The sequence below is a fragment of the Tachyglossus aculeatus genome, chromosome 2 (assembly GCF_015852505.1).
Source record: "Tachyglossus aculeatus isolate mTacAcu1 chromosome 2, mTacAcu1.pri, whole genome shotgun sequence".
Classification (NCBI taxonomy): Eukaryota; Metazoa; Chordata; class Mammalia; order Monotremata; family Tachyglossidae; genus Tachyglossus; species Tachyglossus aculeatus.
In genome coordinates, this window is record NC_052067.1 from 73,170,166 (window position 1) to 73,195,069 (window position 24,904).

The following is a 24,904-nucleotide window of genomic DNA, read 5'->3' on the forward strand; positions in this document are numbered from 1 at the left end:
CTTGGGCAAGTCACTTAACTTCTCTGTGCCTCACTTACCTCATATATAAAATGGGGATTAAGACTGTGAGCCCTATGTGGGACAGAGACTGTGTCCAACCTTATCTTGCATTTACCCCAGCACTTAGTACAGTATCTGGCATATAGTAAATACTTAACAAATACCACATAAAAGGTTTTCAATTAACATTTCAATCAATGGTACCTACTTAGCACTTAATGTATGCAAAGCATGGTACTAAGCACTTGGGAGACAATCATACAAAGAAGAGATGGCAGAAACACTCCCTGTCCAGAAGGAGTTTACAGTCTAGGGGGGAAGAGCCTTAGGTTTTACAGCTAAACTCTTACATAAATTCCACAACTATCCTGTGGATACTCACTGCTCTTGGTTCTACTCCCTCCAGCTATATTACAGACCTGCCAAGATGCATCAACCAAAACCTCTTGCAAAATTCCACTCCCTAAGCACTTGAACACAAAGTTCACTACAGCAGTTTTTTGTTTCACTGGAGTAAAAAAGTAAGGAAAAGGAATCTCTGACAATTCTTCATCAGAAGCAGGAAGCAACATGCCAGATGATATTACAACACGTGCATGTAAATTATGCCATCTTTTTAAAGGTACAAATATGATTTATGAAGGGATTTGTAACAGTAATTAGGGGGCACAGCAGATGGTGAGTGCTTAGTTTAAAATGATGTGACCACTAAAATAACCTATGCTATCAAGTAATTGTTCACTCAAACTATGGATCTGTTTAATAGGAATTCCGAACTATTATTCACATCATAAAGATGAACAATTTTTAGAAAATGTTAAATGCCTTGCTGTATCTGCTGGCTGAGAGCAGTCTACTTTATTTTGTTTATTCAATTTTATTAAACAGAAGCCATGTACTAAATTACAGACAGGGTGGTTTACTCTTCTGGAAGACTACATTTTTAATCTATGGTAAAGAACCCAAGGGATGGTAAATAATATCTTCTTTTCTGTCCTTTTCATGCACTATAATCTCACTGATAATTTGTGAATTGGATAAGTTAATTGTAGTAACGCCCTTGACTGAAAAATCTGAAAGCAATTAATTATATGCTATATTTTCAAACTAAAAGCTACGTAATATGAATATTTTGCAAATGCCTTGGGCTGGGATGCTAGAAAATACATCAACTGAGAGGATGCTCTAGTAGGTTCACTCTCTTTTCTTTCAACCAGTGAAGCAGCATGGCCTAGTGGATAAATTATGGGCCTTGGAGTCAGAAGGACCTGGGTTCTAACCCTGGCTCTGCCACCCGTCTTCTGTGTTACACTGGGCAAGACACTTACCTTGCCCCAGGTACCTCATCTGTAAAATGGGGATTAAGATTGTGATCCCCATATGGGACAGGGACGGTTGTCCAAACTGATTAATTTGTTTCTACTCCATGACTTAGAAGAGTGCTAAGCGCTAACAAGTACCATAATTATTATTTTATTATTGTCTCCTTATTTATGTTACCATGGTTCATTTTGGGGGCTTCAACTATAGTTCAAGCATTGTCCAGCTTGGGCGGGGCTGGGGGGCGGTGGTTGGTTCAAACTCATCTGAGTTTTTATTATTGATTTATTTATCTCAATAAATACGATTGATGATGATGATGATCTGAGGGATACCTAGGACTCTTATGAGCACATCATTAACTTTTCCTATACTAACTCAGTTTCGCAAGTACAAATCATTGGGTTGACTAAGGAAACCACAGGAGATGGCACAAGTTAATGACAATACCAACTGGTACCGAGTCAGTGGTCTGGGCCAGTCCTTTGACCCACGAAGCAATAACTCCGGCAGCAGAATCAGGAAAAGCAGGAAAAGGAACAGAATCAATCAATCAATCAATCAATCGTATTTATTGAGCGCTTGCTGTGTGCAGAGCACTGTACTAAGCACTTGGGAAGTATAAGTTGGCAACATATAGAGACAGTCTCTACCCAACAGTGGGCTCACAGTCTAGAAGGCGGGGTAGGGGGAGAGCACACAAAAGTTCAGTCTGGTGCTTTCTTTACCTGCACCTGATCTCAAATAAAATCAATCAAGTTTACTGTATTTATTGAGCATTTACTGTGTGTACAGCACTGTACTAAGCACTTGGGAAATACAATAAAACAGAGTTGGTAGACACATTCCCTGCACACAGTGATTTTACAGTCTAGAGGTTTGTCAATGCACAACACAGTCTCTTATCTCTCATGTTCTTCCTCCAGGGTCCTTCATTCTTGCCTCCTCTCTGCCATGTTTGCAGCACTCTCTTCCCCAAAGGTCTGAACTCCTTACCTCTAAATCCATGACATAACCACATGTTATCCTACCAAGTTATAAAGTCTCTCCCCCCCTATTTTCATAGAAGCAGACAGCGTGGGTCAAAGGGAAGGAGAGAGAAGTGCTTTAAAGTAAGAAGAGCCAGGCCCTGGGCTACATTTGAGAAGCAGCGTAGCTTAGTGGAAAGAGCCCGAGCTTGGGAGTCAGCGGTCATGGGTTCTAATCCCGACTCTGCCACTTGTCAACTGTGTGACTTTGGGAAGTCGCTTAACTTCTCTTTGCCTCAGTTACCTCATCTGTAAAATGGGGATTAAGACTGTGAGCCCCACGTGGGACAACCTGATGACCTTGTATCTACCCCAGTGCTTAGAACAGTTCTTGGCACATAGTAAGCGCTTAACAAATACCATTATTATTATTATTAGCTATTGTAGTCAACACTCTACACTTGAGGGACACAAAGGCAGCAAAAATGCTGCCAGGTATTCAATCCCAAATTTATACTTGAGGAAACTGAGGCACAGAGAAGTTTGGACACAGAGGTTTGGACACACAACAACCTTACAGACCTTCAATTTGATTTGAACCTTGATGCCTAAGCATTGATAAACCCTGCCAATCTCTAAAAAGCCATTCTGGTGTTTGTTTTTATTTTGCTTACTGTGTAATTTCTCCACCAAGTCTGGATGTGGGAATGGAAAGTTTGAAGAGCTCACAGTTCCAAACAGTTGCTAAATTTGATAAAATAGAAAGTAAAGACCTTCTTGCCAATAATGAGCCCTGTTGTCTCTATATGTTGCCGGTTTGAACTTCCCAAGCGCTTAGCACAGTGCTCTGCACACAGTAAGCGCTCAATAAATACGAATAAATGAATGAATGAATAATCCACAGGTTTCATCTTAAAATCACCTCAAAATAAAAATCTACAACACACCTTGGTGATACCACCCCTTCCTCTGCTAAGTCCACTCTGGGCAAGTAGCAATGGGTAGGAAGAAGGTCTGGACATAAGGCCTAAAAATTCTACCATTCCTACTAGGTCCATCTGCTAAAAGTGTACTTATCACCATGATTTTTGGCCTAAATTTGGATAAAATGAATGAGCTTATTCATTCATTCCCTCAATAGTGTTTATTGAGTGCTCACTATGTGCACAACACTGTACTACATGCGAGTAGGAAGGTCTCTCCATCCCCCCCATCTTACCTCCTTCCCTTCCCCACAGCACCTGTATATATGTATATATGTTTGTACATATTTATTACTCTATTTATTTTACTTGTACATATCTATTCTATTTATTTTATTTTGTTAGTATGATTGGTTTTGTTCTCTGTCTCCCCCGTTTAGACTGTGAGTTGGGTAGGGACTGTCTCTATATGTTGCCAACTTGTACTTCCCAAGCGCTTAGTACAGTGCTCTGCACACAGTAAGCGCTCAATAAATACGATTGTTTGATTGATTCCTGCCATGACCTCCAACCACATACTCCACTGCCCCCATCTCTTGGGAATAAGCTGCCTAAGGTGCTAGGAGCAAGAAAGAGACAGCTGAAAGCTCACGTGTGTTTGTAGTAGGAAGATGGCAAAAGCCATCTCATCCCTCCATAGCTGCTTCCGGGATCACCAAAGAATCTCCATGACTTTGGTCCAATTTGGTTTAAAGTTGGTTGTGGCTATAGATAAATCATGTTCCAACTCAGATTTTCTCCATGTTAAAATACCTTTTCAAATACTCAGATCCCTCTTTCCTCTCCCCCTCCGAATCGTCCCCACCCTACCTCCTTCCCCTCCCCACAGCACCTGTATATATGTTTGTACAGATTTATTACTCTATTTTACTTGTACATATTTACTATTCTATTTATTTTGTTAATGATGTGCATCTAGCTTTACTTCTATTTATTCTGATGACTTGACACCTGTCCACATGTTTTATTTTGCTGTCTGTCTCCCCCCTCAAGACTTTGAGCCTGTTGCTGGGTAGGGACCAACTCTATATGTTGCCAACTTGTACTTCCCAAGTGCTTAGTACAGTGCTATGCACACAGTAAGCGCTCAATAAATACGACTGAATAAATGAATGAATGAATAAAAAAACAAATGAGCAAACAAGGTAACAGAATATATAACATCCAGGAAAGTGTTGGAAAATATGGGCAGGAAAGGTGCCCGCTAATTCTGTTGTACCGTACTCTCCCAAGTGCTTAGTACAGTGCTCTGCACATGTAAGCACTCGATAAATACGATTGATTGACTGAATAGGTATTTCTACATATTGACTTTGCAATGTGTTACAGCAGATCTGTTAATTCAGTTCGTTCAGTTACTGCTTCATTTTAAACAAAAACTTCCATCTCGTTCCTTAAATTATTATTATTATGATTTTTGTAAAGTGCTTACTAAGTGCCATCAAACACTATTCCAAGCACTGGGGTGGATACAAGAGAATCATGTTGGACACAGTCCCTGTCCCACATGGAGCTCACGGTCTAAGTAGGAGGGAGTAGGATTGAATCCCCATACTACAGATAAGGAAACTGAGGCACAGAGAAGTCAAGCGATTTGTCCAAGGTGACACAGCAGACTAGTGGCAGAGATGGATTTAGACCCCACGTCCTATGACTCCCAAGCCTGTGTTCTATCCATTAAGCCATGCTGCTTCCATTAGTTCACTGAAAAGATTTTTACTAGTCTCTTATCAAATATACAAACATCCATCAATAATCTAATAAGCCATCTAAAAACAAAATATTTAACTGCAAAGATACTTGCAGATTTACTATTTGCTTTTTTACAACAATCAACACTAATACAAAAACTTTCCATCAGTTGATATGATCATTTTCATGCAATTGTTTATATCTTGTAAATATGAGCATTCTGAATTATGATTGCCTTAGTATTTTTATCATTTCTGTTTTTATTAGCAATTCATTTATTATTGAATTATATAGTCATTGATTAGGAAGTTGGATGTTTAGTAAGGAATGGTTTCTGGACTGTGAGTCCGTTGTGGGCAGGGATTGTCTCTATTTGTTGCTGAATTGTACTTTCCAAGCTCTTAGTACAGTGCTCTGCACATGGTAAGCACTCAGTAAATATGATTGAATGCACTGGATGAACGACTGGCTTGTATTGGGTGACAAACTGAGACTTTTAAACAATGTAAACTCATGCCTCATCACTTAAAACGGAGAGAAACACCACATTACTGCCATGTTCCTTTGGGTTCAACATTCACTTTCTCTTCAAGCAAAAGTATCCCAGGTCCTCACCTGTTTTCGACTGCAGGTGTCTTCTTGGCTCTTCAAGGCCCTCGACTGGCTGGTCAGCAAGAAAAACTCGGGCTTGGTCTACAGCATTCAATACAATTTGCTCTTTATCCTTTAATTCACGCCTCAGGGCCTTGGGGGAAAAAGAAAGTCACGATTGTAACTTACTATTGCGAATTACAGACAACCTGGCAACTTCACCACTGTCATTATCTTTGACCGTACCTGTCTTGAGAGTGACTAATAACCAACATTTAATTCAGGTTATAACTGAAAATGCAAATTTTTGCAAACCAGAGAGATTGGGGGTGGGGGAAATACGAATTTAATCTGCAGAGATGATTTTTATAGAATGTAAATGTGCAAATGTAAGAAAATTGATGAAGTGTTAATGTATTCACCTAGGGGAGATTATCATACCACACTTGAAATTATACAAAATGCACTGTTGGAGCCTTCATTACTAACTGCAAGATTGCTAAACTATAATAGCCTGTTCTCAAACACTTTTTTTTTGGTAGCCAGACTGACAAAAAAATTACAACCAATGGAACAGAAAAAAGCAATTTCATGAACTAGTAATAAGATCTCTAAAAGTATTTTACATTCTTCAGAATATATTAAGTTAAAAAGCATATAAAACTAAGAAATAGAAACAAATTAAACTTCGGAAAATCAAAATTAAGCCAAAGAGAACATAAAAAGAGTCTCCAATTATCTTAAAAGATGTTTCATCTTTCATTCTGAAGCAACTGCTGTTTTACCCTTGCGAATTTTCTTTCATACAAATTTATGATTATCAATGTAGTTCATTCCCTAGACCATTTGTTCTTTATAAAGAGGTTTAATTTGAAACCCTGTCCCTATAAAACAGCCAGCAGTAAGCCATAATCAACAGGGATCCCATGTTGCTTTAAAAAAACCATATTTTCCTCTATGTAGAATTTTGAAAGCTTGAAACTCATTTGTATTCTAAGTAAAATATTTCATGGGGATTTTTTTCATGTCACATTTTAATCCTCTTGCCAAATTAAAATTCAGTTTACAAATGCTTTCAAAATCTTAGTACACCCATTAGTTCCTTATGCTACAGAAAATAGGTTTTGTGTAAAAACATTAAAGGGCACACTTTTTTTCACGATCTATTTTGGGGAGGGTTTTTTTGACCTCCCCTTTATCATTTTTTTGCTCCTGTTGCTCCCTCCAGAACAAGAACCCTTTTTAAAGAGCCTTATTTTCTCTCCAGATGTTGCACTCAATTAGAACTTCTGAGATAGATAGGTTCCTCCTGAAGGTGAAGCTTTTTTAAACTAATAGCTTACACCTGGGATGGAGAACACTTCATAATTCAGGAAATCCTCATTTCCATTATTCTGAAATGTATTTTGTGGTTTAATTGGGTCATTTTCTTCTCTCCTTCTTCCTTGTTTTTAAACCCTTTTAGAAATTTGGCAATTCAGCAATTTCATCAAAGTATTGCCTCTACCATCCCATTCCCTAACCCTGCATGTCAAGGTTGGATAGGTTTCTGTCATAATAATTCTTTCCAGAGCCTGATTTGGAAGTTGAGGTGAAGCCAAAGCACCTCTCAAAATGCAGGGTTTGACACTGACCAGATATGGACCCATTTGTATGTGTTGCAACCATTGCAACTCACTATATTATTCTCTTATCTCTCATCTCTCCAGCCATTCATTCTCAGTCTCCTTTGTGGGCTCCTCCTCCCACTCCCACCCCCTTACTGTAGGGGTTCCTCAAGGGTGAGTTCTTGGTCCCCTTCTGTTCTCTATCTAAACTCACTCCCTTGGCGAACTCATTCGCTCCCACACCTTCAACTATCATCTCTACGCTGATGACACCCAAATCTACATCTCTGCCCCTGCTCTCTCTCCCTCCCTTCAGGCTCGGGTCTCCTCTTGTCTTCAAGACATCTCCATCTGAATGTCTGCCCGCCATCTAAAATTCAATATGTCCAAGACTGAACTCCTTGTCTTCCCTCCCAAACCCTGCTCTCTGCCTGACTTTCCCGTCATTGTAGACGGCACTACCATCCTTCCCATCTCACAGAGCCCCCAACCTTGGTGTCACCCTCGACTCCACTATCTCGTTCACCCTCCACATCCAATCCGTCACCAAAACCTGCTGGTCTCACCTCCATAACATCACCAAGATCCACCCTTTCCTCTCCATCCAGACCACTCCCTTGCTGGTTCAATCTCTCATCCTATACCGATTGGCTTACTGCATCAGCCTCCTCTCTGATCTCCCATCCTCCTGTCTCTCCCCACTTCAGTCTATACTTCATGCTTCTGCCCGGATCATCTTTGTGCAGAAACGCTATGGGCATGTTACTCCCCTCCTCAAAAATCTCCAGTGACTGCCAGTCAACCTACGCAGCAAGCAAAAACTCCTCACTCTCGGCTTCAAGGCTCTCCATTACCTCGCCCCTGCCGACCTCACCTCCATTCTCTCCTACAGCCCAGCCTGCACCCTCCACTCCCCAGCCACTAACCTCCTCACTGTACCTCGTTCTTTCCTGTCCCGCCATCAAGCCCCAGCCCACATTCTCCTCCTGGCCTGGAATGCCCTCCCTCCACACATCCGCCAAGCTAGCTCTCTTCATTCAAAGCCCTACTGAGAACTCACCTCCTCCAAGACGCCTTCCCAGACTGAGCCCCCTTTTTCCTTTCCTCCTCCCCCTCCCACAGCACCTGTATATATGTTTGTACAGATTTATTACTCTATTTATTTCACTTGTACATATTTACTATTCTATTTATTTTGTTAATGATGTGCATCTAGCTTTAATTCTATTTGTTCTGATGACTTGACACCTGTCCACATGTTTTGTTTTGTTGTCTCTTTCCCCCTTCTAGACTGTGAGACCATTGTTGGGTAGGGACCGTCTCTATATGTTGCCAACTTGTACTTCCCAAGAGCTTGGTACAGTGCTCAGTAAGCGCTCAATAAATACGATTGAATGAATGAATGAACAAACATTCTCTCAGACTAATCCTGGCCTCTATGGCCAGGCAGTCAACCTCATAGTGGATGTAACCTATATGACTTTTAACAGACACCTGGGCTACCAGGTACTTACAGGTAATTCCCAAATCCACCCAAGAGCTCCATATATCACAATAATAAGGGAAGACAAAGTCAATTAAACACTAAGCATAAACTTTTTATTCAATTTTGAGTCACCTCCTTTCTGCACATTAACACCAAGTGTTGCTCATTTAAAGGAGCCATCCACTGGGGAAACTAATCATTCTTTAAGTTTTTCTAAGATAGGCATAAATAACACCAATAAAGGATGAGAGTGCTTCTCATTCCCAACAATCTCTATTCCACCCACCTAGATGAATCTGCAAGTACGTTAAACTCAGAATGGCCTAAACTGAACTTCTGATCTTGCTGCCAAAGCCTACCATCCCTCCTAACTTTCCCATCACGGTTGGCACCACCATCTTCTTGTCCTAGGAGGCTCAAACTTGGTGTTACCTTTGAGTCCTCTCAATCTCCAGAGGCTACCCTCATCCACATCAAATAGAAATTCCTGACCATTGGACCTAAGGCTTTCCATTAGCTGTCTCCTTATCTTCCTGCTGTGTTCTCCAAACTGTGTCTAGATTTCACTCTTCATTCCTCTCAAGCTAACCTCCTAACTGAACCATTCTTGCCTCCCCTGCCTCTAACCCATTGTGCAAACTCTTTTTCTTGCCTGTGCTGAATTTTACCTCAAATGCTCCAAGTTTTGTCTCTATCTTCGCACCATCTTTAAAATCCATTCTTTCCTCTCCATACAAACTGCTACCGTGTTGATCCAAGCACTTATCACTGACCACTACATTAGCCTTCTCACTGACCTCCCTGCAATTCCTGTCTCCAGTCCATTCTTCACCCCGCTGCCCAAATCATTATTTGGAGAGACCATTCAGTCCATGTCTCCCCATTTTTCAAAAACCTCCAGGGGCTTTCCATCTACTGCCGCAAATAACAGGGACTCCTTACTATCAGCTATAAGGCATTCAATCAGTTTCCTGCCTCCTACCTTCTCTCATTGATCTACTACAACCCAAACTGCATATTTTGCTCCTCTACTGTCAACCTCTGTACCTCAGTCTCATCTATCCCTCTACTGACCCCTTCCCCAAGCCCTTCTTCAGGCCTGGAACTCTCTCTCCCTTCAAATATAACAGCCCACCACTTTCTCCACTTCCAAAATCTACCTAAAATCACATCTCTTCCAAGAAGTTTTCCCAGTCTAAGCCCTTTATTTCCAGTATCTGGTAACTATGAATATGGTTCTATAAACCCCAAAACATTGAAACTCACTTCAGCCCCAAAGCACTGGATCATGACTACCACCTATAGTAGAATATCTTCCCAAGCACTTAGTAGAATACTTTCCAAGCACAATGCTCTGTCCACAATAAGCGCTCAATTAATATGACTGATTGACTGGATTACAAACTCCTTGAGGGTACAGACTGTAACCTTCACTGTGTGTTCTCATAGGCCTCGTAGAGTATTTTACATTCTGATCATGGTGACAGTTGAATCATTTCTACAGATCCTCATTAGATATAAGTATTTAATAACATACTTATTAATGTTTGTAAATTAGCCTCTTTCTAACCTTGATGTTATTCTTTTTTAAAATTCTCATCAGCCCCAATATTGTCCTTTATTGTACTCTCCACCGAGAATGGGAAAGATGATAAATAAAAAGTTTCCCCTCTCTTCCAAGAATATGATAATCCTAAGGAAACTTTTATCTAGCTTTAAGGCATAAAGGAGAAAGAAATACTGAAATGGTAATTTGCTGAAATAAATAAAATGGATTAAAATGTATTTTGTGGATTTATTTCTGAAGAATTAAAAGTAATGGGGGTAAGAAGAAAGCCATATTAGAGTCAACATTCTACATTACATTTGGTCTAACACTAGCTCAGTCTTCAAGTATTTACCCAAGTTTTAAGATGACCCCAGGAAAACAAATATGAGTTACACACCTTAATGCATTATTCTTTATTGCGCTACTTAGGACTGTGAGTCCTATGTGGGACGGGACTGTGCCCAACTTGATTATCTTGTACCTATCCCAGGATTTATTACAGTGCTTGACACATAGTACTTGCTGAACAAATGCCACAATTATTATTATTTTAATTTTTATTCTACATGTGATTTTCTAGTAAATTGGTGCTATCATGCTAAATTTTCCCCTAAGAATAAAACATTGGAGAAAATGAAGAGATATAAATAGTGAGAAAGAGGAGGGGAATAACAGATGAGGAGGCACAGAGGCAGTGAAGAAATGACAGGAAGGAGAGAGGAAGTGAGAAGAGGGGGAAGAGTGCATAGAAGAAAAAAAGAGGCAGTAAAAAGAAGGAAGGAGAGGAGAGAAGAGCATTTGAAAAAGGAATGGAACAAGAAGAAAAGGAGGGTACAGGAGTGGAAGAATGAATAAGTGGAAATTGCAGTAGGGAACAGAAGGGGAAATTAAAAGAACAAAAGAGAAGATTCATTCATTCATTCAATGGTATTTATTGAGCCCTTCCTGTGGGCAGAGCAGTGTACTAAGCGCTTGGAAAGTACGATATAGCAATAAAGAGAGAATCCCTGCTCACAATGGGCTTACTAAATTACTGATATGTGCATAAGTGCTGCGGGGCTAAGTGCAGTGACTTGTCCAAGGCCACAGGGCAGATAGGGGGCATGATTAGAACTCAGTTCCTTCTGCCTTCCCCCAGACCACGTGGCTTCTCATGCTGCCTCCCCTGGCGGAGAGCACTAGCGAGGGTCTGGGGAGCCTCGGACCACGTATCTTTCACCGGAAAGAGCCTGTCATCAGCAGGCAGCCCTGTCCAGGAGGTGACCACCCCGACCCTGACGCCGGCCCCAGGCCCACCATCCTCGGCTTGGCCGGCTCCATAATAATAATGATGGCATTTGTTAAGCGCTTACTATGTGCAAAGCACTGTTCTAAGCACTGGGGGGGATACAATGTGATCAAGTTGTCCCACGTGGGGCTCACAGTCTTAATCCCCATTTTTACAGATGAGGTAACTGAGGGCTCAGAGAAGTTAAGTGACTTGCCCAAGGTCACACAGCAGACTTGTGGTGGAGCTGGGATCCGAACCCATGACCTCTGACTCCAAAGCCCGTGCTCTTTCCACTGAGCCACACTGCTTCTCCAGCGCTGCTCCATGGACCCTAGCAACCACGTGCGAGCAAGGATCAAAGGTTGGCAAAATGAGAGAATGCCAAACTAGAACAAAGGAGTGATGTGCAAAAAGAAGAAATGAAGAAATCAAACCAGAGATGACAAAAGAGAGAGAAGATGAAAACAAAGAAGGGACAAGATTCAGGAAAATGGAAAAGAAAAGAAAAATACAGGCCAGAAAAAGGGTTAAGGGACATGAGAGAAGAAGACAGTGGTAGGAGACAGGAAGAAAGTCATGGATATACAGACAAGAAAGGAAAATGGGCAGGGAGAAAAAGGAAAGAATGGTATCAAATCTAGGTGAAAACCAAGTATAATTTACGCAAAATGATTAATAACTCTCTACCATGAAATTAAAAGGTTTTAAATCAAATGATTTAGTTAAAAGTTAAAAATCTATCACTAGAAGAATAAATTTAATCTTCCCTTTTGATGTGAATTTGTCCACCAAAATGAGGACGTGCCTGAAACAGCATGCCTGGCAGTAAAAGTCAACATAGCTGAATTATATTACTTCTTTGAAATATAGCAGGAGAAAACTAAAGGCTTTGTTGAATTATATTGGGCACAGTGGATGTTATTCCAGTAAACAATATGAGTAAATTATTTACAACTCCAACTGAGAAGCATCATAGAAGGGTATCATCTAAATGGCCTAACTACATTGATATAAATTTAATTTTGATATCAATTTCTTCTCCCTATTACTATTTTCAATACACAGTTTTTTGATCCAAAAGTTAGATGATTTTTTCAAAAGAGCATGAAAATTTCTATTCTAATCCAAACCAATTTAGAAAGAATAATACAAATATAAAATATATTTTCAATCAATCAAAGGCATTTATTGAGCTTACTGTGAGCAGAGCAATCAATCAATCGAGCGCCTACAGTATAGAGCTTGGGAGAGTACAAGAGAATTAGCAAATATGTTCCCCGTCCAAAATGAGTTTACAGTCTAGATTGGGAGACAGATATGAATACGAATAAATATGAAATTTACAATACAAAATTTAAAGATATGTAGATAAGTGCTGAGAGGTTGGGGCAAATATCAAGTGTCCAAGGATCACAGATTGAAGAGCATAGATGATGCAGAAGTGAAAGCAAGCCAGGAAAAAGAGGGTTTAATTGCTTAGGAGTGTACAGTACACTAGAATTCATACAGTTGACTGACACATTCACTGCCCGCAATGAATTTACATTCTAAAGGGAAAGACAGACATGTACATAAATTCTGTGGGGCTGAGGGTGGTGTGAATACCAAGTGCCTAGAGGGGTACAGATCCAAATGCACAGACGACACAAAACGGAGAGGGAGCCAGGGAAAAGAAAGCTTAATCAGGAAGGGCCTCTTGGAGGAGATGCGCCTCCTCCATATTGAGGTCTCCTGCAGAGCTTGTGGAGAAGTTGAATACTACTGACTCAATTACACTATTCCACTCCACTGGTAATCAGAAAGGATCAAAAAGGATCAACTCTGACACTACTCCTCACTATTGTCTTCAAAGCTCTCCATAACCTTGCCCCCTCCTACCTCACCTCCCTTCTCTCCTTCTACAGCCCAGCCCACACGCTCCGCTCCTCTGCCATGAACCTCCTCATTGTGCTTCTTTCTCACCTGTCCCACCATCGACCCCAGGCCCACACCTTACCTTTGGTCTGGAATGCCCTCCCTCCTCACATCCACCAAACTAACACACTTCCCCCCTTCAAATGCCTACTGAAAGCTCACCTCCTCCAGGAGGCCTTCCCAGATTGAGCCCCCCTTTTCTTCTGCTCCTTCTCCCCTCCCCATTGCCCCTACTTCCTCCCACTGCTTTACCCCCCCCCCGCCCCCCCCCCACCGGCCCACAGCACTTGTGTATATATGTACATATTTATTATTCTATTCATTTTATTAATGATGTGCATATATCTATAATTCTATTTATTTACATTGATGCTATTGATGCCTGTCCACTTGTTTAGTTGTCTCCCCCATTCTAGACTGTGAGCCCATTGGTTAGGGATTGTCTCTATTTGTTGCTGAATTGTACTTTCCAAGTGCTTAGTACAGTGCTCTGCACACAGTAAGCACTCCATAAATGATTGAATGAACTATTTTTAATGGTACTTGTTAACTTGTTAAGCACTTAAAAAATTATAGTCCAAATAACCAAACTAGTTTACGAGTTATCAGAGCCTACTCAACTGAGAGTCTATGGCCCACTAATTCTACAAAGAACTCTTTGTATTGTCCCCTACATCAATCTTGAATTTTATATAGACCTAAGATCACAGTAAGTGATATGCAAAACCAAATAACCTAATCTTGAATATAGTTTCCAATTTAGTGAAATAGTATTTCCTGAATGCTACTGTTGCCAGACTTATGTTCTAGACACTTGAACATCTACAAACATGACCCTGGCTACTGAGGAGGTTATAACCTAATAGGGAGGACAAAAGGAAATAACTAAGCTATAATCATTAAAAGAATGGCAGAAGAGATATATAAAGGACAAATGGATAAACAAGCCAATTACAAATGAACATGAAAATATATAAGAATGCTGAATTGGCAAGGAAAATGGTACATTGGTGGTACCTTTTGCAGAAGTCAAGAGGGTTTGAAAAATAAACTTGCCGAAGTCATTGATACTCAATAATGGCAATTTGAAGTAACATTAAAAGATAAATAAGGACCAAATGATAATAAACCCATACTTGAACATACACTGAAAAAGTCACTTAGGTAACCTTATGGAAATGTAATGCAGTATAAGGTATGTTTTTTTTGAAGTCAGAAATTGCAAAATACACTTCTACAATATCGTGGTAACAATATATCCTCTGAAACAAGTTAGAAAGGAAAGAACATAAAATGATAGCTTTAAAACTATAAAGTTTCAGATTTGCTGCTGAAAAAGAAAATTATAGGTTATACGTCTGGATGAAAGAGTATCCATTCAACTTGCAAGGTAAGAGTTGCAGACTTGAAGGAAATGTAATATTGCTAGGAAGCTGCAAATTATAATATATATGTGTGTGTGTAGAAATCAAACAATCATATTTAGAGCGTTTACTGTATACAGAGCATTGTACTAAAAGCCTGGGAGAGCACCCTGACCACAATGAGCATACAGTCTAGAGGGCGAGATGGACAGTAATATAAATTACAGATATACACATGATTATTGTGGGGTTGAGGGAGGGGTGAATAAAGGGAGTAAATCCAAGTGCAAGAATGACCCAGAAAGGAGTGGGAGAAGAGGAGAGGCTTAGTCAGGGAAGCTCTCTTGGGGGAGATGTGCTTTTACTAAACTTTTTAAGTGGGAAGAGTGATCGTCTGTTGGATGTGAGGCAGAAGGGCATTCCAGGCCAGAGGCAGGACTTGGGTGAGAGGTCAGTGATAAGATAGATGAGAAAAAAGTACAGTGAGTAGGCTGCCATTAGAGGAGTGAAGTGTGTGGACAGACTTTTAGTAGGAGAATAGTGAGGTAAGGGAGGAAAGGGCAAGGTGGTTGAGTGTTATAGAGCTGATGGCAAGGAGTTTTTCTTCGATGAGGAGGTGGATGGGTAACCACTGAAGGTTCTTGGGGAGCGGAGAAACATAGACTGATTGTTTTTGTAGAAAAATGATCCGAGCAGCAGGGTGAAATATGGACTGGAGTAGGGAGAGACAGGAGGCAGGGAGGTTAGCAAAGAAGCTGAAACAGTAGTGAAGATGGGATAGGATAAGTGCTTGGATTGATAAGGTAGCAGTTTGGATGGAGAGGAAAGGGTGGATTTTATCGATGTTGTAAAGGTTGAACCGACAGGATTTGAGTGACATTGAATATGTGGGATGATGACAGAGATGATTTGAGGACATTGCCAAGGCCTGTAAGACAGGAAGGATGATGGTACTGTCTACGGTGATGGGAAAATCAGGGGGAGGACAGAGTTTGGGGAGCAGTTCTGTTTTTGACATGTTAAACTGGAGGTGTTGGTGAGACAACCAAGTAAAGATGCCTGAAATCAGGACCAAATGCGAGACTATAGAGAGGGAGGAAGACGAGGGCTGGTGATGTAGATTTGGGCAGCATGAGTTCTCCAAGAGAGTGCTTGTAGATGGAGAATAGAAGGGGACCCAGAACGGAACTTTAAGGGACTCCCACAGGGGTGGAATGCAGAGGAGAAGCCCAAAAAAGAGACTGAGAATGAGCGACCAAAGAAACAGGAGGAGAATCAGGAAAGGACAGTGTTAGTGAAGCCAAGGTCGGATGTTTCCAGGAGAAGGGAGAGTTTGACAGTGTAGAAGGCACCTAAGAAATTGAGGATCATTAGGATGGAGTAGAAGCTGTTGGATTTAGCAAGAAGGTCACTTGGGACCTTTGAGAGCGTGGTTTCTGTGAAGTGAAAGGGATGGAAGCCAGATTGGAGAAGGTCAAGGAGAAAATTGGAGGAGAGGAACTGGAGACAGCAAGGGTGGACAACTCACTCAAGGAGTTTGAAGAGGAATGGTAGGAGGGAGATGGGGTGACAAGTGGTGGACGCCATGGGATCAAGGGAGGAGTTTTTTCAGGATAGGGGAGACATGAGCATGTTTGAAAGCAGTGGGAAAAGAGCCACTGGACAGCAAACACTTGAAGATGGCAGTCAGGAAGGGAAGAAGGGAGGGGACGAAGGAATGGGGTCAGATGCACAGGTGGAGTATATATGTAGGTATATATTTATATATGAGTACTTATATACACACTGCCCGGATTGTCTTTGTCCAGAAATGCTCTGGGCATGTTACTCCCCTCCTCAAAAATCTCCAGTGGCTACCAATCAATCTGCGCATCAGGCAGAAACTCCTCACCCTCGGCTTCAAGGCTGTCCATCACCTTGCCCCCTCCTACCTCACCTCCCTTCTCTACTTCTCCAGCCCACCCCACACCCTCCGCTCCTCTGCTGCTAATCTCCTCACCGTACCTCATTCTCTCCTGTCCCGCCATCGACCCCCGGCCCACATCATCCCCCGGGCCTGGAATGCCCTCCCTCTGCCCATCCGCCAAGCTAGCTCTCTTCCTCCCTTCAAGGCCCTACTGAGAGCTCACCTACTCCAGGAGGCCTTCCCAGACTGAGCCCCTTCCTTCCTCTCCCCCTCGTCCTCCTCTCCACCCCCTCTTCTTACATCCTTCCCTTCCTCACAGCACCTGTATATATGTATACATGTTTGTACATTTGTTACTCTATTTATTTATTTATTTTACTTGTACATATCTATTCTACTTATTTTATTTTGTTAGTATGTTTGGTTTTGTTCTCTGTCTCCCCCTTTTAGACTGTGAGCCCACTGTTGGGTAGGGAATGTCTCTATATGTTGCCAACTTGTACTTCCCAAGTGCTTAGTACAGTGCTCTGCACACAGTAAGCGCTCAATAAATACGATTGATGATGATGATGATGATATTTATGCACATACATATATACACACATAAAATACCAATCACTTTCATTCAATCATATTTATTATTGAGTGCTTACTGTGTACAAAGCACTGTACTAAGCACTTAGCACTATACTAATCACATGGAATAAACTTTGTGAAGTAGACTGTGAGCCCACTGTTGGGTAGGGACTGTCTCTATATGTTGCCAGCTTGTACTTCCCAAGTGCTTAGTACAGTGCTCTGCACACAGTAAGCGCTCAGTAAATACGATTGATTGATTAAAATGGCTTACATTCTATTTTCAATCTAATGCTTTACTTTTTTGTATGAGCATATTCATAATTCTAAGTCTTTTTTACCTTACAAATTACATAAATATCCATTTATTTTTAAAACACTCTAACTTATCTTTGCTATGGTACTCTTTTGGGTTGTTCTTTGACTGAATTAGCCAATATTACATTCATATTGTTCTAGATTTGACAATGTTTTTTAATACTTGACTTAAAAAGTCAAGGCAGTTCTGCTTCACCCAGTGGATTCACGAATGGATTGACAAAGGTTCATGCTAACATGACTGGTCCTATTAACAAGTAGTATCAGTATGGCTAAGTGCCTAGATCACATGCTTTATAGTCAGAAGACATGGGTTCTAATCCCAGCACTGCCAAATGCTTGCTGTGTGACCTTGGGCAGGTCATTTAACTTCTCTGTGCCTCAGTTTCTTAATCTGTAAAATAGGGACTACAACTGTGAACCCTATGTAGGACAGGGACTTTGTACAACCTCATCATCATCAATCGTATTTATTGAGCGCTTACTATGTGCAGAGCACTGTACTAAGCGCTTGGGAAGTACAAATTGGCAACATATAGAGACAGTCCCTACCCAACAGTGGGCTCACAGTCTAAAAGGGGGAGACAGAGAACAAAACCAAACATACTAACAAAATAAAATAAATAGGATAGATATGTACAAATAAATAAATAAATAAATAAATAGAGTAAAAAATATGTACAAACATATATACCGATAATGTCGCAGTGGTTGTCGTATGACGTATTTCGATCCCCACTGGTGCCTTCGGTCCATGGGAGATGCTCACGGTGCCTGGGGAGGAGACACCTCAAGAGGAAACCTGATGGATTTAAAACTATTTTTCCCACCCCTTCCACAGCTCCCCCCTCAAACCCACTCCCAGCTAGACGTGTGTCGGGAAAACAGTGCTCCGTTTTCTCCTTCAACCCACCTCGGGGACCAGTGCTCCCGCTTACCTGATTCCTTTGTGTCTACCCCAGCACTTAGTACAGTGCCTGGTAAATAGTAAGCGCTTAATAAATACCATTCAAAAAATAGTTGCTTATAAGGCTATGTTAGCAGACTTGAACTCCAACCATAAACCTTTGGCAAGCCTCCACAACAAATAAATCAACTGTTGGAATTACAAGAGTAAATACAGAAGCAATTTCCAAATTATATAGCAATAGAATGGGTACAACAAAGATGATGAATTAACTTTAGATACTACGCTGTGCCAAGGTGAAGCAGGGCTCCCACCACCTCAAGGTCAAAGCGCTATCCGTGACTTCCTGAGCTAGCAGGTGGGACCTGAAAGCGCAGGCAGGGCACCAAATTGGCAAGACATCCCTACGGCCAGAAAAGCCAAAGTAGGTGTTCCTCGTGGGATGCCCACTCTCTCTGGACCAAGAAAGGGACCATGGGACAGGGGAGCGTCCTACTGAGTGCTCGTGGGGCTGGAATCTAGGTGCTTCACCACGTATGTATAACACATAAGTGAATTATTCCTGAGTGGGAAGCCTTTGTGGGCAGGAGCTAGGTGCTTCACACTTGTGACACATTAGTGTATTCCTCCCAAAAGGGAAGAATTGGTGGGCAGGAGCTTGGTGCTTCACCATATGCAAGTAATTAAATAGGTGTATTTGTATTCTTCCCAAGAGGGAAGTTCTAATCGCTTTGTATGAATAACTAAAAATAAGTGTAGCCTCCCAGAAGGGAAGTTCAATTCACCATGTGGAATAAATCTTGCATGACTCAGCCTTTCTGACTCCGGTCTCTCACTCTCACCATGCCATTCCTCAAATCCGTGTCTGCGCTACGGGTGGCATATGCCTTGCCAAAAATCTTTGCAGGTGGCTATGGTTTACTCTTTTGCCATAACATCAACAATAATGCTAAGTAAGCACAACAACAAAATGTAAATCACAATCTGCAAAATCATTAGACACGGAAAATTGAGAGAGCTGCTGGAATAATTGCTCTTCTTTGATATCAATTCATGTTATTTACTGAGTACCTTCTGAATGCAAAGCACTTTACTAAAAGTGTGGGAAAATGCAACTAAAGCAAGACACACATCCCACAGACACACATCCCTCTTGGAGCTTACAATCTAACAGAGAAGAGAGGCAAATTACTTACAATAGTGAGAGCATGAAGAAGAGCAATTCATTCACTCTACTGTATTTACTTAGCGCTGCACTAAGCGCTTCGGAGAGTACAATACAACAATAAGCAGACATTCCCTGCCCAAAACGAGCTTACAGTCTAGAGACTGTAATCAGGACATAATATGAGGTAGTTATAGAGAAGGTTTCCTGTCCCCTTGGGGCCCAAATGGCCAGCAGGCTCCTGTTAAAAAGGGAAGAATAGAATGAGAGATTGTGACTGCCATTCTCTTAACCTTCTTTACACTGTAATCTCACTGTAGGCAGGGACTGTGCCCATCATAGCTGTTATACTGTACTCTCCCAATTGCTTAGTTCAGTTCTCTGTACACGGTAAGCAGTCAATAAATACCACTGATTGGTGCAAGAATGTTAGCTGTTTTACCCTAAATGTACAAAGATGTTTACCCTAACTTAGAAATCACTTTATTTTAAAACATATATAATTCTTCATTGTGATAACTCTACACAGTCGCCCATACTTCACTGTGATAATTCTAACATAGTCTTCCACATTTGAATTTCCTGCTAATTGCTTCCTTGCTGCAACTACAGTATAACAAACAGTGAATGCAAGAGATGGATTTCATTTTTGAGAATTGCATTACAATCATTTCCTCCTACAGGCTCACCCTATCCACTGATGATCTATCATAAAAGTGGAGTTTCTGTGGCACCTGGTGGAAAATTAAAGACAGGATAACTGAACTCCAGCAGAGACGTTTAATACCTAAAGGAATGAAAGAAGTGACAAACAGCTATGATTTCCAGTAACAGGTTTTTCTTATGGGGCGTTTGTTTCAGGAAGAAAGTATAAAAAAGACTAGATTTTGAATGCTCTTCTTTCTTCATGAATATGATATATGCTTAATTAATCTTAATTGATTAATTAATCAAAATTGATTAATCTTTCTTTAGCCAGGCCTCTGAAAGGTAATCACTGTATTGGCAGCCATCAGGAATTCCAACCATCTGTAAATTCACAGACAGACCGTAAAAAGTTAAAATTGGCGTATTCTGAAAGCCTAATAAAATACCCAGCAAGCAGGTGGCCGCCACAGAGGGGTGGTAGCAGGAGGATTCCCAGAGAGGATCACCACAACGCTGCCACTTCAGAACATGTTACAGGGACCTGGTTGGGGTGAGAACCGGGCCAGCTCCAAGGAATGGTAATAATAATAGCTGTGGTATTTGTTAAGCATTGACCATAGGCTGAGCATTGTATTACGCGAAGGAGTAGGCACGAGAAAACCAGGTCAGATCCAGTACCTGTTCACATGAGGTTTACTGTCTATGGAGGAGGGAGAAGAGATATTTATCAGATCCCAAGAAGCAGCTCTTAGTGAGGCCAAGACCAGGCAACAGGGAGCTCCATTTCCTGGAGGGAATGCTGATGGGGAGGTAAGCTGCAGGATGAGGGAAGGGGTCAGTCAAGTCCACTCAGATGGGGACAATAGGGAAAGGTGGAGGGAGAGACAAAATAGCTGGGCAGTAGTAGTGCTAATAGTATTTGACTGTGGGATTCTGGTTTTAATATACTAGGGGTTGGGGAAAGGGGAATCTTTTTTCATTCAATCATTCATTCAGTCGTATTTATTGAGTGCTTACTGTGTGCAGAGCATTGTACTAAGCACTTGGGAGAGTTTGATATAACCATAAACAGACACATTCCCTGCCCGCAATGAGCTTACCACTTTCCAGGACACTCCTTCCACATGACCGGATCATGTTCAGAGTTAAGGTTGGCTTATTTCACTGGTTCTCCCAAACCCGTTCTTAACAGCAACAGGAACGCTGAAAAGGCTTTCTGATTTCCACTTTTCTCCCTGATAGGGGGTAGGGCTCCAAACACCTGTCGCACCATGATCCAGCTCCGACCTTCACCCAACACTTCAGCTGGTTCCGAGCTGAACGGAGGGGCAAGGGAAAAAGAGCCAAGGAATGAGGGGCAGGTGCCAGTCAGCAGCCACAGGGCAGGTTCCAGGCTGGAAGAGGGTATATGGTCATGTATGGTGCTCTAAATCTATTCCCCTATCTATAATTAGTTTAATGTCTGTCTCCCCCTTTAGATTGTAACCTCTTTGAGGGCAGGGATCATGTTTACCAATTGTATTGTATTGTACTTTCCCCAGTGCTTAGTGTAGCACTCTGCACACAGTATGTGCTCAATAAATGCCACTGTTTGATTGAAGATGGGAATGAAAAGTGAAGGATGAAGAGATGGAAGGTTTGCCCCATTTGGGTCCTACCAGACTTCTTCCTGATTTCCCATGAAACCCAAATATTCCGCCATTCTCAACCCAACACGGGCAGCTGGATGGCAGGAACTGCTTTACTTTTCCATTCTCCCTGGAATTGGGGTGCAATTTTGCTGGCTTCATCTTCCTGGAAAACTTCTCCCCAAAAATCCCTCTAACCTACTGGGGGAACTGGAGGACCAGGGGTGTTCCAAAACAAGTAGCTCCTGGAGCTTTAGGGAATGGTCACACAGCTCCATCCTCCTGCCCTCTTCCATGGGTGTGTGTGTGGTGGGGGGGGGGGGGGGGGTGCCTCTCTGTGTGTGTGTGTGTGTGTGTGTGCGTGTGTGTGTGTGCGTATGCCTTTAAGTTTCCCAATTGCAGAGAACTGTTTTTATCGTTTGTCGCGAGGCAGTGTGATGTAATGGAAAAGTCACAGTACTGAAAGTTGGAAGACTATGGCTCTAGTTCCAGCTCCAATTCTCGCCTGCAGTCTGACCTAAGATAAGCCACTTAAAACTCTCCATGCCCTAGGTTTTTCATCTGTACAATGGGGATAATAATACTTAGCCATTCCCTATCTTGCAGAGGTGTTAGGTCAAATTTGAGATAATCCATGTGAAAGTGTTTTGCTGAGAACTGACTTCCCCAACCCTATCGAGAAGGATGGATTTCTTCAGGACAATACTGGCCCATCTATTAAGCAAACTGAACGTTTCAATCGATCAAGCAAGCAGTGGTATGTATTGAGTGCTCACTGTGTGCAGACAACTGTACTAAGTGCTTGGATAACTGTAAAACAATTGTTAGAGATAAAATTAAAGTATTAAGATATGAATCCAGCTGCTCATTCCCATGTGTACAGTTGCCAGCATTCCTTCCTCCTCTGAAAAGTCTGCTCTCTAATTATTTTGATGTCACAAAAAAAAAAATCAGCACCTTTAATTCTCACTACTTGTAAAAATCATTTGCAGCACTTGGCAAACACTGATTCCATTCTAATCTCTTACTGCAGATTTAAAATTTTGTTTTAAAAATCACAATATCAAGTGAAGGAATGTTTAATGGTTCAGGATGTGAACTGTGTCCAAACTGATTATTCTGTATCTACCCTAGTACTCAGTAATGTAATAATGTAATAATGGTATTTGTTAAGCGCTTACTATGTGCAAAGCACTGTTCTAAGCACTGGGGGGATACAAGGTGATCAGGCTGTCCCACGTGGGGCTCACAGTCTTAATCCCCATTTTTTTTACAGATGAGGGAACTGAGGCTTAGAGAAGTTAAATGACTTGCCCAAGGTCACACAGCAGACATGTGGCAGAGCCGGAATTCGAACCCATGACCTCTGACTCCCAAGCCCGGGCTCTTTCCACTGAACCATGCTGCTTCTCTACAGTGTCTGGCATATAGTAAGTTCTTAGTAAACAACATTAAAAAAAAAAAGTCATAGATGGCAGCTTGAAAAAGCATGGTCAATCAAAACTTGTGACAAAAGTATTTCAAAGGTTTTTTTTAAAAAAGAACTATAAATACTAAATACACATATACTTCGTCTAGGAAGTCATGCACATTTTTGTTTTTTTTTTAAATCAAATACTTCATAAACTCCTCACAAAACAATATAAAATGGAAATTTACTAATTCTGGACTTATTAATGAATTGACTTGTTCCTAAAGACCAACTTATAAAGTGACTCTGGTGCTGTATAGCTAACTAGGACTAAAGAAAGCAGCTTCAATGTGTGTTTTCCTGGGATTTTTCCTTCCTCCCTCTCACTTACATCAAAGAACACCTGTCAGTGTGATATAAGAACTCAGCTCCAAATGTCACACCTCTGTATTCTTTTCCTGACATAATTTGAGGGCTAAATGAAAAATAAACTCTAATGGCCACACTCTTCTGGGAAAGCCTGAAGAGATGCAGCTTGACATCTGAAAAACCTTTTTGAGTCTCTGGCCATATAAAGAGGCATTATGGTATTGTACATACCCATACAAGCAAATCCACACATTTCTGAAAATATATATATTTTGTTTCTAAACATTTACTCTCTAGCTAGTAGGTAAATCCTAAAGTTGGGCCAAACCTTTAAAAAAGTTATAATTTATTCCAGTTGAGCATGTTTTCAGAAATAACAATATAGGGGGAATTATAAAACTAATTATTTTGTTTTACTGCCCATTGTTAATTTTCACAAATCAGTAAAAGTGCATATAACTTGGTACTAATTAATTCCCAGGGTGTAAGGTACATGAATTCTTTCAGCCTCAAATATATCTTGTTCCTTAGCCAAAGAAGTTATTTACTTCCTGGGATAATTTTGCACAACGAAAATATAGAATGAAGCGGAAGTCTCTGTACAATTACACAAGCATAAATAACTTTTTATACTTGAGAAAAGGTTTCAGTATTTGATTTGCTTTGTCCTATGTTTTTGCTTCTTCTCAACTGAAAAGCCAAGAAAATTGGACTATAAAAATCTAAGAGACTAAAAAATTATTCAAATGTACAATTTTAACAGTGATTCATGGCTCACTTGTACATTAACATAAGAAAATTAATATTGGTTTGAAAAACAGCACGCTCATCAATAAAAGGCAATTTGGTTTTGACATGTGGAATGTGCCAATAAACATAGAAATGACAGCACCAATTAACACCAGGAAAAGGGGCAAGCATCTCGTGATTGATTAAAGGTTACAAAGAACAGGGCCTAATGATATTATCTAATATGTGCTGCAGCTCCAATAATTTTATATAATTGAAACATATTTTCTAGGTCATGGAGATATTATTGTTAATATTACTAGGTCAATGATTGTTCCTATTAGAAGTTTTGGTCAGTGGGAAGTAGAAACCTCTTCTCACAGTCTTTTATTTAGTCTTAGAACACTAAAAAAAGGTTTTTCTGAGAGGAATAAGGGCATAGACTATGCCTTAAATATTATACAAGCCAAAGGGCTAGATTATTAGCATTCAAAATGTCTTTA

At 40.9% G+C, this 24,904-nt stretch overlaps 1 protein-coding gene across 4 annotated transcripts in view; it reads right to left on the reverse strand.

Annotated features, from left to right (window-relative positions):
• UTRN (utrophin) overlaps window positions 1–24,904 on the reverse strand; it is a 583,736-nt gene that overhangs the window by 129,302 nt on the left and 429,530 nt on the right. For all 4 annotated transcript variants that reach the window (XM_038766673.1, XM_038766663.1, XM_038766681.1 and 1 more), the window contains one exon: window positions 5,579–5,708. In XM_038766673.1, the coding sequence (XP_038622601.1) occupies window positions 5,579–5,708 (130 nt within the window). The remainder of the gene's footprint in view (window positions 1–5,578; window positions 5,709–24,904) is intronic.